At 40.4% G+C, this 14,997-nt stretch overlaps 2 protein-coding genes across 4 annotated transcripts in view; one reads left to right on the top strand and one right to left on the bottom strand.

The window, feature by feature from the left end:
• Nucleotides 1-14,997, top strand: part of tns1b (tensin 1b) — a 307,710-nt gene that overhangs the window by 15,140 nt on the left and 277,573 nt on the right. The gene's annotated exons all lie outside the window — the stretch shown is intronic.
• Nucleotides 974-3,561, bottom strand: LOC130097225 (uncharacterized). Its single transcript, XM_056264015.1, has 3 exons — nucleotides 1,339-3,561; nucleotides 1,129-1,209; nucleotides 974-999 (listed from the first exon to the last, which is right to left on the bottom strand). The coding sequence occupies exon 1, from the start codon at nucleotides 3,464-3,466 to the stop codon at nucleotides 1,484-1,486; it is 1,983 nt and encodes a 660-aa protein (XP_056119990.1). The 5' UTR covers nucleotides 3,467-3,561; the 3' UTR covers nucleotides 974-999; nucleotides 1,129-1,209; nucleotides 1,339-1,483.

Below are 14,997 nucleotides of genomic sequence, written 5' to 3'. Positions count from 1 at the left end.
TTTAATAATGTTAGGGTATTTATACACTTTAAAAAGTAGTCGTGGCCTTGAATTTGCCTTAAATTGACATCGTCTTACCTGGGAAGGGTCAGACACAGCTCTGACACTGTCAGTCGTCTTTACTTTCAACTTTGGCCGTCCGACAGGATTTTTAGATGTCTATAATGAGAAAACAGAAGATATCAATATTTGCAGGTTGTTGTGAAAAACTTTAATAATGTTCGGGTAATTATACACTTTAAAAAGTTGTCGTGGCCTTGAATTTGCCTTAAATTGACATCGTCTTACCTGGGAAGGGTCAGACACGGCTCTGACATTGTCAGTCGTCTTTACTTTCGACTTTGGCCGTCCGACAGGATTTTTAGATGTCTATAATGAGAAAACAGAAGACATCAACATTTGCATGTTGTTGTGAAAAACTTTAATAATGTTAGGGTATTTATACACTTTAAAAAGTAGTCGTGGCCTTGAATTTGCCTTAAATTGACATCGTCTTACCTGGGAAGGGTCAGACACGGCTCTGACACTGTCAGTCGTCTTTACTTTCAACTTTGGCCGTCCGACAGGATTTTTAGATGTCTATAATGAGAAAACAGAAGATATCAATATTTGCAGGTTGTTGTGAAAAACTTTAATAATGTTCGGGTAATTATACACTTTAAAAAGTAGTCGTGGCCTTGAATTTGCCTTAAATTGACATCGTCTTACCTGGGAAGGGTCAGACACGGCTCTGACATTGTCAGTCGTCTTTACTTTCGACTTTGGCCGTCCGACAGGATTTTTAGATGTCTATAATGAGAAAACAGAAGACATCAACATTTGCATGTTGTTGTGAAAAACTTTAATAATGTTAGGGTATTTATACACTTTAAAAAGTAGTCGTGGCCTTGAATTTGCCTTAAATTGACATCGTCTTACCTGGGAAGGGTCAGACACAGCTCTGACACTGTCAGTCGTCTTTACTTTCAACTTTGGCCGTCCGACAGGATTTTTAGATGTCTATAATGAGAAAACAGAAGATATCAATATTTGCAGGTTGTTGTGAAAAACTTTAATAATGTTCGGGTAATTATACACTTTAAAAAGTTGTCGTGGCCTTGAATTTGCCTTAAATTGACATCGTCTTACCTGGGAAGGGTCAGACACGGCTCTGACATTGTCAGTCGTCTTTACTTTCGACTTTGGCCGTCCGACAGGATTTTTAGATGTCTATAATGAGAAAACAGAAGATATCAACATTTGCATGTTGTTGTGAAAAACTTTAATAATGTTAGGGTAATTATACACTTTAAAAAGTTGTCGTGGCCTTGAATTTGCCTTAAATTGACATCGTCTTACCTGGGAAGGGTCAGACACGGCTCTGACATTGTCAGTCGTCTTTACTTTCAACTTTGGCCGTCCGACAGAATCTTTTGATGCCTACGTGGACCAGCAGAAATTAAGGATGTGATGCAATGTGTAACAATTCACTTTTTTGTTAATATTAGAAATACTTATAATAATACATTGTTTTTTCATGGTCATGTATGTAATCTTTATTAATGGCCATACTACTAACCTTTTCATTAGGAGAAGGTATAACCTCTGGGGTATGAAAGTACTTGGATTTTTTTTCTTTAGGGTCGCTCATGCTCTTCTTAGCCCATTTCTCCTCAAAGTCCTCCAAACTTTGTTTTTTTACATTTAAACGCTTCAGCAACATCCTGTCTGGAAGGTCATGTTGCAGGATGTGTTCTCTGTACCTTCCCTGCAATGACGCATACATTTTTTGTATAAATGTTGCTGGGCGATGGTACAGTTTTTTCTGTAGGATTTTGTCCTTGACTATAGAGAACCAGTTTTCAGCATGACAGTTTGTGTCATGTGTTTTCTGTAGGTCATCTCTGATAAACTCTCTGTCTTTGAATCGTTGCAAATCGCCAAGCATTATCCCTGACCAGAGTGGAAAAATCGGCATGTAGTCTTTAATCAGAATATCCAGGATCACTGGACAATGATATTTGTTACTGTCCATTTCTGTTTCTTCCGCAGGATCTTGAATAGACATGACAGCCTCAAGTACAGAAGTGAACTCATATGTAAATGGTGACCTGGCCAATATTGTGTTTGCCTCTGGAGGGATGTAGTTGTCCACTGCCTGCTTCTCATCCAGAGCGTCTTGTGGAATTTCTGTTCCCCGAATGTGGTCATGGAGTTTTTGAAGAAACTGACTGACACGCTGTGTGTTTGCTTTGGTATAAAAGACATGGCACATGCACTCAAAAATGTCTATTGCCGTCTTCAGACTGGTGGTGTTTATTAGTTGTGCCACACAGTGAGTAGCAAACTCCTTCAATCCCTTGTCTTTTGTTCTTCTGCCAATTGCTCCATGGACAGCCTTAATTAAATGGGCAGAACATAAGTGAAGAACAGTGAGTTTCCTGAAGTCTGCCATGGTGTCATTTCCTGTGACTAAATTGTAGCTGTCCTTTAGGTAGGTATGTATATCTTGTTTGTTGAAAGACAAAAGGACACTCTGGATGAGTGCCCAACTATAGTCGGTTTCAACGCGATGTATGTTGTAGATAGTGAGTTTCCGTAATTTTGTTACCATCTGGTGCAACCAGAAAGTAATGTTTGGGATAGTGTGATCATTTGTTACCATTTCAGAAACAGGAAGAGGAGGCTTGTCTTTTCCATGTCCTGGTAGGTTGATGCTGTAGTACAGCACTCTCTTTGCCTGACTTGGAACTCGACTCACAACCCCTCCAGTAGCATCCAAATACAAGGTAACAGGATTTCCTTTTCTGAGATGTTGTACAAGGATGTCCAGTCCTGTCTCAGTGAGAAGATGCACTCCAAATGGATCCACTTGCAGATGTTGGACATACCCTGGCCAAAATCTGTATGACAGATCTGTGTCTTTGATTATTTTCTGTGTCAACATCAGCTCCAGGATCACATCATCATGCAGTCTGCAGCTTTTTTTAATTTCACTAGAAATTACTTTGAGTATGTTTTTATTTAAACTTCGAGTGATGTTTCCAGCCATCAACTCAGGAACTGGTGTTTCCCTGAGATTTTTGTAGTACAGATTGCTTACTCCTTGTACCACTTCTTTGGCAATCTTGCCTCTCTTCTGGTAACTAGCTGGCCGGGACCTTATCTCCGGTCTCAAATGTGTTACCTTACCAATTCTTGTAACCTGAATTGGAATTTGTTTGTCACAGCCCAATGGTTTGTGTGAAATATGGAAAATATAATGGGCATTGCAAGATTTGAAGGAACATGATGCCTTAACTGTCATAAATGGGCACCGATACTTACGACTGTGAGTGACCTTTAAGTGCTGGTATTTAAAAACAAGTGTGCAGCAGGGATTTGTTTTCTGAAATTTTTCATAAATGACATGTGTCCATGATTTTTGCAATTTTCTGCTACCTGGCAAAGGCCTTATCTTTCTCCATTTACGTGTGGATATGTACATTGTAAAGGACTTGGGTCCTGGCCTTGTGTTTCTATATGGCTTCTTTTGATGTTGTGGTTGGTCTGCCGATGCTGCTTCTACATCACGCTCTCCATCGCTGTCTGTTACAACAACAGGTGACAGATGGGCCGCAGATGTTGCATCACGCTCTCCATCGCGCTCTCCATCGCGCTCCCCATCGCTGTCTTCATCATCTACTACAGTAACAGGTGACAGATGGGCCGCAGATGTTGCATCACACTCTCCATCGCGCTCCCCATCGCTGTCTTCATCATCTACTACAGTAACAGGTGACAGATGGGCCGCAGATGTTGCATCACGCTCTCCATCGCGCTCCCCATCGCTGTCTTCATCATCTGCTACAGTAACAGGTGACAGATGGGCCGCAGATGTTGCATCACGCTCTCCATCGCGCTCCCCATCGCTGTCTTCATCATCTACTACAGTAACAGGTGACAGATGGGCCGCAGATGTTGCATCACGCTCTCCATCGCGCTCCCCATCGCTGTCTTCATCATCTACTACAGTAACAGGTGACAGATGGGCCGCAGATGTTGCATCACGCTCTCCATCGCGCTCCCCATCGCTGTCTTCATCATCTGCTACAGTAACAGGTGACAGATGGGCCGCAGATGTTGCATCACACTCTCCATCGCGCTCTCCATCGCTGTCTTCATCATCTACTACAGTAACAGGTGACAGATGGGCCGCAGATGTTGCATCACGCTCTCCATCGCGCTCCCCATCGCTGTCTTCATCATCTACTACAGTAACAGGTGACAGATGGGCCGCAGATGTTGCATCACGCTCTCCATCGCGCTCCCCATCGCTGTCTTCATCATCTACTACAGTAACAGGTGACAGATGGGCCGCAGATGTTGCATCACACTCTCCATCGCGCTCCCCATCGCTGTCTTCATCATCTACTACAGTAACAGGTGACAGATGGGCCGCAGATGTTGCATCACGCTCTCCATCGCGCTCCCCATCGCTGTCTTCATCATCTACTACAGTAACAGGTGACAGATGGGCCGCAGATGTTGCATCACGCTCTCCATCGCGCTCCCCATCGCTGTCTTCATCATCTACTACAGTAACAGGTGACAGATGGGCCGCAGATGTTGCATCACACTCTCCATCGCGCTCCCCATCGCTGTCTTCATCATCTACTACAGTAACAGGTGACAGATGGGCCGCAGATGTTGCATCACGCTCTCCATCGCGCTCTCCATCACTGTCTTCATCATCTGCTACAGTAACAGGTGACAGATGGGCCGCAGATGTTGCATCACACTCTCCATCGCGCTCCCCATCGCTGTCTTCATCATCTACTACAGTAACAGGTGACAGATGGGCCGCAGATGTTGCATCACGCTCTCCATCGCGCTCTCCATCACTGTCTTCATCATCTACTACAGTAACAGGTGACAGATGGGCCGCAGATGTTGCATTGCGCTCTCCATCGCGCTCTCCATCACTGTCTCCATCATCTGCTACAGCAACAGGTGACATATGGGCCGCAGATGTTGCATTGCGCTCTCCATCGCGCTCTCCATCACTGTCTTCATCATCTGCTACAGCAACAGGTGACAGATGGGCCGCAGATGTTGCATCACGCTCTCCATCACTGTCTCCATCACTGTCTGCTACAACAACAGGTGACAGAGGGGCCGCAGATGTTGCACCACGCTCTCCATCGCTGTCTTTATCGTCACATTTTTTTGTTTTAATGAAATGTGATCTGACTCCTCTTCTATTTTCAGTCCACACAACATAAAGCCATTTACGATATTGTGCATTATTAATTCCGAACACAGATATAGACAGTTCTGGCCATACCTCTGAACTCCATTTCGTTTTCTTCTTCGTTATGTTTACATCTTGGAACTTTTTTATCAGTTGAGCAAATCCTCCACATCGACTCCATAAATCACATTTTCTAATCTTTTGACCTCTCTTCACTCTACCCATGTCGACATGAAACGCATTCTAACGCAATGTGTTTGTAATAACGTTAAAGCTCCAATCACCTACTGTTCACGATTGATTTCAAAACTTAAATGACAGTCTCAAATTTCAGCACGTGCAGAATGAGTGACAGTGTCATGTCATGATAGCCTCCGATGTAAGATAACTATTTTTTTTAACGATTTCAATATGCATAAAACAATTTTTTTTTTTTATGTGTATATGCTACATATTAGTATTTGAAACGTATTTATTTAAAAATATAAATATTTAAAAGAAATGCTGTAAGATATGTTTGGCGGAATTCCAAATAAGGTCAGTTTGTGTCACCAACACAATGATTAAAGTGTGTTTGCGTGCGTGCGTGCGTGCGTGCGTGCGTGTGTGTGTGTGTGTGTGTGTGTGTGTGTGTGTGTGTGTGTGTGTGTGTGTGTGTGTGTGACACAGTTATTCCCTAAGTTAAGGAGTCCATTTAAACAAGTATAGTAATATAATTATAATTTTTCTTTTTGCATGACAGGTATGCTTATAGGTAGGTTTCATTTAATAGGACAGAATAAACAGTTAGGAATACCTATGGAATATCCCTTGAAAAACATGAAAACCCAACATTTTATTCATTGGAACTCAGTGGTATTGTAAATATCCAGCCCATAAATGAGAAATCTGTTAAAATTGATGATTATAAGTGTAGTTAAGTCAACCAGAAATATATTGACTTGCAAGGGATTGGTTTGAAAAGTAATAGAAAACTCTCATGAGACTCTATATTACCCAAATTATTCAGAGTAAGATAAAATAAGAATCACTTTTCATTACGCAATAAATATTTTGCATAATGTATATTTCAAAACAAATGACAGTATTTTTTTCAAACATGTTTACTATTTCTAATTTTCAACATAAACAGTTTGTAGTAAGTGACAGATTTAGATATTTATTTTGAATAATGAAATTCATTAACTAATTTATTGTGCTCCAATGCATATGGAAAAATGACTAAGTCAAAGCATATTTAAAGGTGCTCTAGTCTAAGCCATGCCGGGTGACGTGACTTCTTATTGACGTTTAAAGTATTTTCAAACAAAACGGAGGCTATATAGACCCTCCCTCCTCCTCATCTGCACTGACCCCCCAAATCCCACCCCCAGGGCCTTCTTGTCAGTTATTGGCTGGAACAGTTTGTTATGTTTCGTGGACGGGTCGCCGCAGTTTGTCTTTGTTGACATTTGTGGAGCCTGGGTTGTCTGCATAGAAAAATGTTTGGGCCTAAAAAACGTGTGACATCGCTAAGAGCACCTTTAAGTGCTTCCATTTCTATTCCATTCTAAAACAGTTCTTTATTAGGGTAATCCGTACTCACAATCCAGTACAGGCAAGGGTCAAAATCCAAACAAGTAAATCCAAGAACAAGAACCAAACCAGAAACAAGCAAAACAGACTTCCAAAAGGGATGTGACATATAGCAAGGATTCCATGACAAACACTGAAACAGACAGGGTATAGATGCTGGTCATAATTAGAATATCATCAAAAAAAATTTTTTGTCAGTAATTCATTTAAAAAAAAGAAAGTTGTATATTATATAGTCTCATTACATGCAAAGTGAGATATCTCAAGCCTTTATTTGTTATAATTTTGATGATTATGGCTTACAGATTGTGAAAAGCAAAAAAACAAAATCTCAGATAATTAGAATATTACATGAAATTGCACAGTAATCCCATGGTCATTGAACCAGGATTTGGTTATTTTGGCAGAGTAGGCAGGTGCAAATCCTGCTGGAAAATAAAGGAAGCATGTGCTCTGAAAATGTCTTGGTAGACGGCTGCGTTTACTCTGGATTTAATAAAGCACAGTGGACCATAGTCCTCTTTTCTGAAGAGAGACAATTTTGCATCTCATCTGGAAACCAAGGTCACAGAGTCTGGAGAAAGAATGGAAAGGCACACAATCCAAGATTCTTGAAGTCCAGTGTGAAGTTTCCATAGTCTGTGTTGGTTTGGGGAGCCTTGTCATGGGTGGGTGTTGGTCCACTGTGCTCAACACAGCCGTCTTCCACGACATTGTCATAGCACTTCATGCTTCCTTCAGCAGACAAGCTGTATGGAGATGCTTCCTTCATTTTCCAGCAGGATTTGCACCTGCCTATTCTGCCAAAATAACCAAAACCTGGTTAAATGACAATGGGATTACTGTGTAATTACTTTGTGATTTCATGTAATATTCTAATTTTCTGAGATTTTGATTTTGTGGTTTTCAGCTGTAAGCCATAATCATCAAAATTATAATAAATAAAGGCTTGAAATATCACACTTTGCATGTAATGAGTCTATATAATATACAAGTTTCTTTTTGAATGTAATAACTGAAATAAATCAAGTTTTTTGATGATTTTCTGATTATATGATCAGCACCTGTATATAGCCTATATACACACACACACACATATGTATATACATCTTGCCCAGACTTCAAAACAATGCACAACCACAAGTTTATAAACATTTTATTTAACATTTAGTTGTTGTAAAAGAAACAAGAGAGTTTGTCAATGTCAATTGTTCCCCTTTACTGAATGATTTTTATATCTCTCCCTTCCTGATGGATACAGTTTTTAATTTGTTTTATTTTGACATGGATTATTCACATAAAAGGAGGGGTTGTGAAAATTGTCCCCAGTCCTCCTCTACCGAGTGACACTGGTTTTATGTCTCTGTCTAACTCATGGACAAAGCTATTACAAAAAGAATGTTTATTTTGGACATGCAATACCGATTTCAGCCAGTAGGGGTGAAAGTAGAGCAGTATGGGTAAAAACAAAGGTTGTGAAAGTTGTCCCCTGTCCTCCTCTACTTAATGACACTGGTTTGATGTCTCTGTCTCACTGCTGGACAAAGCTATTACAACAATAATGTTATTTTTGGACATGAAACACCGATTTCCGCCAGTAGGGGTGAAAGTAGAGCAGTAGAGGTAAAAATAGAGGTTGTGAAAGTTGTCCTCTGTCCTCCTCTACTTAATGACACTGGTTTAATGTCTCTGTCTCACTGCTGGACAAAGCTATTACAAAAAAAATGTTATTTTTGGACATGCAATACCAATTTCCAGCAGTAGGGATAACAATAGAGCAGTAGGGGTAAAAATAGAGGTTGTGAAAGTTGTCCTCTGTCCTCCTCTACTGAATGACACTGGTTTGATGTCTCTGTCTCACTGCTGGACAAAGCTATTACAGAATGAATGTTAATTTTGGACATGCAATACCGATTTCAGCCAGTAGGGGTGAAAATAGAGCAGTAGGGGTAAAAATATAGGTTGTGAAAGTTGTCCCCTGTCCTCCTCTACTGAATGACACTGGTTTGATGTCTCTGTGTCACTGCTGGACAAAGCTATTACAAAAAGAATGTTAATTTTGGACATGCAATACCGATTTCTCCCCAGTAGGGGTGAAAATAGAGTAGTAGGGGTAAAAATATAGGTTGTGAAAGTTGTCTTCTGTCCTCCTCTACTTAATGACACTGGTTTGATGTCTCTGTCTCACTGCTGGACAAAGCTATTACAAAAAGAATGTTAATTTTGGACATGCAATACCGATTTCAGCCAGTAGGGGTGAAAGTAGAGCAGTATGGGTAAAAACAAAGGTTGTGAAAGTTGTCCCCTGTCCTCCTCTACTTAATGACACTGGTTTGATGTCTCTGTCTCACTGCTGGACAAAGCTATTACAACAATAATGTTATTTTTGGACATGAAACACCGATTTCCGCCAGTAGGGGTGAAAGTAGAGCAGTAGAGGTAAAAATAGAGGTTGTGAAAGTTGTCCTCTGTCCTCCTCTACTTAATGACACTGGTTTAATGTCTCTGTCTCACTGCTGGACAAAGCTATTACAAAAAAAATGTTATTTTTGGACATGCAATACCAATTTCCAGCAGTAGGGATAACAATAGAGCAGTAGGGGTAAAAATAGAGGTTGTGAAAGTTGTCCTCTGTCCTCCTCTACTTAATGACACTGGTTTAATGTCTCTGTCTCACTGCTGGACAAAGCTATTAAAAAAAAGAATGTTAATTTTGGACATGCAATACCAATTTCCAGCAGTAGGGATAACAATAGAGCAGTAGGGGTAACAATAGAGGTTGTGAAAGTTGTCCCCTGTCCTCCTCTACTGAATGACACTGGTTTGATGTCTCTGTCTCACTGCTGGACAAAGCTATTAAAAAAAAGAATGTTAATTTTGGACATGCAATACCAATTTCCAGCAGTAGGGATAACAATAGAGCAGTAGGGGTAACAATAGAGGTTGTGAAAGTTGTCCTCTGTCCTCCTCTACTTAATGACACTGCTTTGATGTCTCTGTCTCACTGCTGGACAAAGCTATTACAAAAAAAAGAGTTAATTTTGGACATGCAATACCCAATTCTGCCAGTAGGGATAACAATAGAGCAGTATGGGTAAAAAAAGAGGTTGTGAAAGTTGTCCCCTGTCCTCCTCTACTGAATGACACTGGTTTGATGTCTCTGTCTCACTGCTGGACAAAGCTATTAAAAAAAAGAATGTTAATTTTGGACATGCAATACCAATTTCCAGCAGTAGGGATAACAATAGAGCAGTAGGGGTAACAATAGAGGTTGTGAAAGTTGTCCTCTGTCCTCCTCTACTGAATGACACTGGTTTGATGTCTCGGTCTCACTGCTGGACAAAGCTATTAAAACAAGAATGTTATTTTTGGACATGCAAAACCGATTTCCGCCAGTAGGGGTGAAAATAGAGCAGTATGGGTAAAAAAAAGGTTGTGAAAGTTGTCACCTGTCCTCCTCTACTGAATGACACTGGTTTTATGCCTCTGTCTGACTCATGGACAAAGCTATTACAAAAAGAATGTTATTTTTGGACATGCAATACCAATTTCCAGCAGTAGGGATAACAATAGAGCAGTAGGGGTAACAATAGAGGTTGTGAAAGTTGTCCTCTGTCCTCCTCTACTTAATGACACTGGTTTAATGTCTCTGTCTCACTGCTGGACAAAGCTATTAAAAAAAAGAATGTTAATTTTGGACATGCAATACCGATTTCCAGCAGTAGGGAAAACAATAGAGCAGTAGGGGTAACAATAGAGGTTGTGAAAGTTGTCCTCTGTCCTCCTCTACTTAATGACACTGCTTTGATGTCTCTGTCTCACTGCTGGACAAAGCTATTACAAAAAAGAGAGTTAATTTTGGACATGCAATACCCAATTCTGCCAGTAGGGATAACAATAGAGCAGTATGGGTAAAAAAAGAGGTTGTGAAAGTTGTCCCCTGTCCTCCTCTACTGAATGACACTGGTTTGATGTCTCTGTCTCACTGCTGGACAAAGCTATTAAAAAAAAGAATGTTAATTTTGGACATGCAATACCAATTTCCAGCAGTAGGGATAACAATAGAGCAGTAGGGGTAACAATAGAGGTTGTGAAAGTTGTCCTCTGTCCTCCTCTACTGAATGACACTGGTTTGATGTCTCGGTCTCACTGCTGGACAAAGCTATTAAAACAAGAATGTTATTTTTGGACATGCAAAACCGATTTCCGCCAGTAGGGGTGAAAATAGAGCAGTATGGGTAAAAAAAAGGTTGTGAAAGTTGTCCCCTGTCCTCCTCTACTGAATGACACTGGTTTTATGTCTCTGTCTGACTCATGGACAAAGCTATTACAAAAAGAATGTTATTTTTGGACATGCAATACCAATTTCCAGCAGTAGGGATAACAATAGAGCAGTAGGGGTAACAATAGAGGTTGTGAAAGTTGTCCTCTGTCCTCCTCTACTTAATGACACTGGTTTAATGTCTCTGTCTCACTGCTGGACAAAGCTATTACAAAAAGAATGTTAATTTTGGACATGCAATACCAATTTCCAGCAGTAGGGATAACAATAGAGCAGTAGGGGTAACAATAGAGGTTGTGAAAGTTGTCCTCTGTCCTCCTCTACTTAATGACACTGCTTTGATGTCTCTGTCTCACTGCTGGACAAAGCTATTACAAAAAAGAGAGTTAATTTTGGACATGCAATACCCAATTCTGCCAGTAGGGATAACAATAGAGCAGTATGGGTAAAAAAAGAGGTTGTGAAAGTTGTCCCCTGTCCTCCTCTACTGAATGACACTGGTTTGATGTCTCTGTCTCACTGCTGGACAAAGCTATTAAAAAAAAGAATGTTAATTTTGGACATGCAATACCAATTTCCAGCAGTAGGGATAACAATAGAGCAGTAGGGGTAACAATAGAGGTTGTGAAAGTTGTCCTCTGTCCTCCTCTACTTAATGACACTGCTTTGATGTCTCTGTCTCACTGCTGGAAAAAGCTATTACAAAAAAAAGAGTTACTTTTGGACATGCAATACCCAATTCTGCCAGTAGGGATAACAATAGAGCAGTATGGGTAAAAAAAGAGGTTGTGAAAGTTGTCCCCTGTCCTCCTCTACTGAATGACACTGGTTTGATGTCTCTGTCTCACTGCTGGACAAAGCTATTAAAAAAAAGAATGTTAATTTTGGACATGCAATACCAATTTCCAGCAGTAGGGATAACAATAGAGCAGTAGGGGTAACAATAGAGGTTGTGAAAGTTGTCCTCTGTCCTCCTCTACTGAATGACACTGGTTTGATGTCTCGGTCTCACTGCTGGACAAAGCTATTAAAACAAGAATGTTATTTTTGGACATGCAAAACCGATTTCCGCCAGTAGGGGTGAAAATAGAGCAGTATGGGTAAAAAAAAGGTTGTGAAAGTTGTCCCCTGTCCTCCTCTACTGAATGACACTGGTTTTATGTCTCTGTCTGACTCATGGACAAAGCTATTACAAAAAGAATGTTATTTTTGGACATGCAATACCAATTTCCAGCAGTAGGGATAACAATAGAGCAGTAGGGGTAACAATAGAGGTTGTGAAAGTTGTCCTCTGTCCTCCTCTACTTAATGACACTGGTTTAATGTCTCTGTCTCACTGCTGGACAAAGCTATTAAAAAAAAGAATGTTAATTTTGGACATGCAATACCAATTTCCAGCAGTAGGGATAACAATAGAGCAGTAGGGGTAACAATAGAGGTTGTGAAAGTTGTCCTCTGTCCTCCTCTACTTAATGACACTGCTTTGATGTCTCTGTCTCACTGCTGGACAAAGCTATTACAAAAAAGAGAGTTAATTTTGGACATGCAATACCCAATTCTGCCAGTAGGGATAACAATAGAGCAGTATGGGTAAAAAAAGAGGTTGTGAAAGTTGTCCCCTGTCCTCCTCTACTGAATGACACTGGTTTGATGTCTCTGTCTCACTGCTGGACAAAGCTATTAAAAAAAAGAATGTTAATTTTGGACATGCAATACCAATTTCCAGCAGTAGGGATAACAATAGAGCAGTAGGGGTAACAATAGAGGTTGTGAAAGTTGTCCTCTGTCCTCCTCTACTGAATGACACTGGTTTGATGTCTCGGTCTCACTGCTGGACAAAGCTATTAAAACAAGAATGTTATTTTTGGACATGCAAAACCGATTTCCGCCAGTAGGGGTGAAAATAGAGCAGTATGGGTAACAATAGAGGTTGTGAAAGTTGTCCTCTGTCCTCCTCTACTTAATGACACTGGTTTAATGTCTCTGTCTCACTGCTGGACAAAGCTATTACAAAAAGAATGTTATTTTTGGACATGCAAAACCGATTTCCGCCAGAATGGGTGAAAGTAGAGCAGTATGGGTAAAAATAGAGGTTGTGAAAGTTGTCCCCTGTCCTCCTCTACTGAATGACACTGGTTTGATGTCTCGGTCTCACTGCTGGACAAAGCTATTAAAACAAGAATGTTATTTTTGGACATGCAAAACCGATTTCCGCCAGTAGGGGTGAAAATAGAGCAGTATGGGTAAAAAAAAAGGTTGTGAAAGTTGTCCCCTGTCCTCCTCTACTGAATGACACTGGTTTTATGTCTCTGTCTGACTCATGGACAAAGCTATTACAAAAAGAATGTTATTTTTGGACATGCAATACCAATTACCAGCAGTAGGGATAACAATAGAGCAGTAGGGGTAACAATAGAGGTTGTGAAAGTTGTCCTCTGTCCTCCTCTACTTAATGACACTGGTTTAATGTCTCTGTCTCACTGCTGGACAAAGCTATTACAAAAAGAATGTTAATTTTGGACATGCAATACCAATTTCCAGCAGTAGGGATAACAATAGAGCAGTAGGGGTAACAATAGAGGTTGTGAAAGTTGTCCTCTGTCCTCCTCTACTTAATGACACTGCTTTGATGTCTCTGTCTCACTGCTGGACAAAGCTATTACAAAAAAAAGAGTTAATTTTTAACATGCAATACCCAATTCTGCCAGTAGGGATAACAATAGAGCAGTATGGGTAAAAATAGAGGTTGTGAAAGTTGTCCCCTGTCCTCCTCTACTGAATGACACTGGTTTGATGTCTCTGTCTCACTGTTGGACAAAGCTATTACAAAAAGAATGTTAATTTTGAACATGCAAAACCGATTTCCGCCAGTAGGGGTGAAAATAGAGCAGTATGGGTAAAAACAAATGTTGTGAAAGTTGTCCCCTGTCCTCCTCTACTGAATGACACTGGTTTGATGTCTCTGTCTCACTGCTGGACAAAGCTATTACAAAAAGAATGTTATTTTTGGACATGCAATACCGATTTCCGCCAGAATGGGTGAAAATAGAGCAGTATGGGTAAAAAAAAAGGTTGTGAAAGTTGTCCCCTGTCCTCCTCTACTGAATGATACTGGTTTGATGTCTCTGTCTCACTGCTGGACAAAGCTATTACAAAAAGAATGTTATTTTTGGACATGCAATACCGATTTCCGCCAGAATGGGTGAAAGTAGAGCAGTATGGGTAAAAATAGAGGTTTTGAAAGTTGTCCCCTGTCCTCCTCTACTTAATGACACTGGTTTGATGTCTCGGTCTCACTGCTGGACAAAGCTATTAAAACAAGAATGTTATTTTTGGACATGCAAAACCGATTTCCGCCAGTAGGGGTGAAAATAGAGCAGTATGGGTAAAAAAAAAGGTTGTGAAAGTTGTCCCCTGTCCTCCTCTACTGAATGACACTGGTTTTATGTCTCTGTCTAACTCATGGACAAAGCTATTACAAAAAGAATGTTATTTTTGGACATGCAATACCAATTTCCAGCAGTAGGGATAACAATAGAGCAGTAGGGGTAACAATAGAGGTTGTGAAAGTTGTCCTCTGTCCTCCTCTACTTAATGACACTGGTTTAATGTCTCTGTCTCACTGCTGGACAAAGCTATTACAAAAAGAATGTTAATTTTGGACATGCAATACCAATTTCCAGCAGTAGGGATAACAATAGAGCAGTAGGGGTAACAATAGAGGTTGTGAAAGTTGTCCTCTGTCCTCCTCTACTTAATGACACTGCTTTGATGTCTCTGTCTCACTGCTGGACAAAGCTATTACAAAAAAAAGAGTTAATTTTTAACATGCAATACCCAATTCTGCCAGTAGGGATAACAATAGAGCAGTAGGGGTAAAAATAGAGGTTGTGAAAGTTGTCCCCTGTCCTCCTCTACTGAATGACAC

The sequence above is a fragment of the Rhinichthys klamathensis genome, unplaced genomic scaffold (genome assembly GCF_029890125.1).
Source record: "Rhinichthys klamathensis goyatoka isolate OS25496 unplaced genomic scaffold, OSU_Roscu_1.1 h1tg000212l_1, whole genome shotgun sequence".
NCBI lineage: Eukaryota > Metazoa > Chordata > Actinopteri > Cypriniformes > Leuciscidae > Rhinichthys > Rhinichthys klamathensis.
The sequence above is the reverse complement of the archived record's forward strand: the minus strand, read 5'-3'. Positions and strand labels throughout refer to the sequence as shown.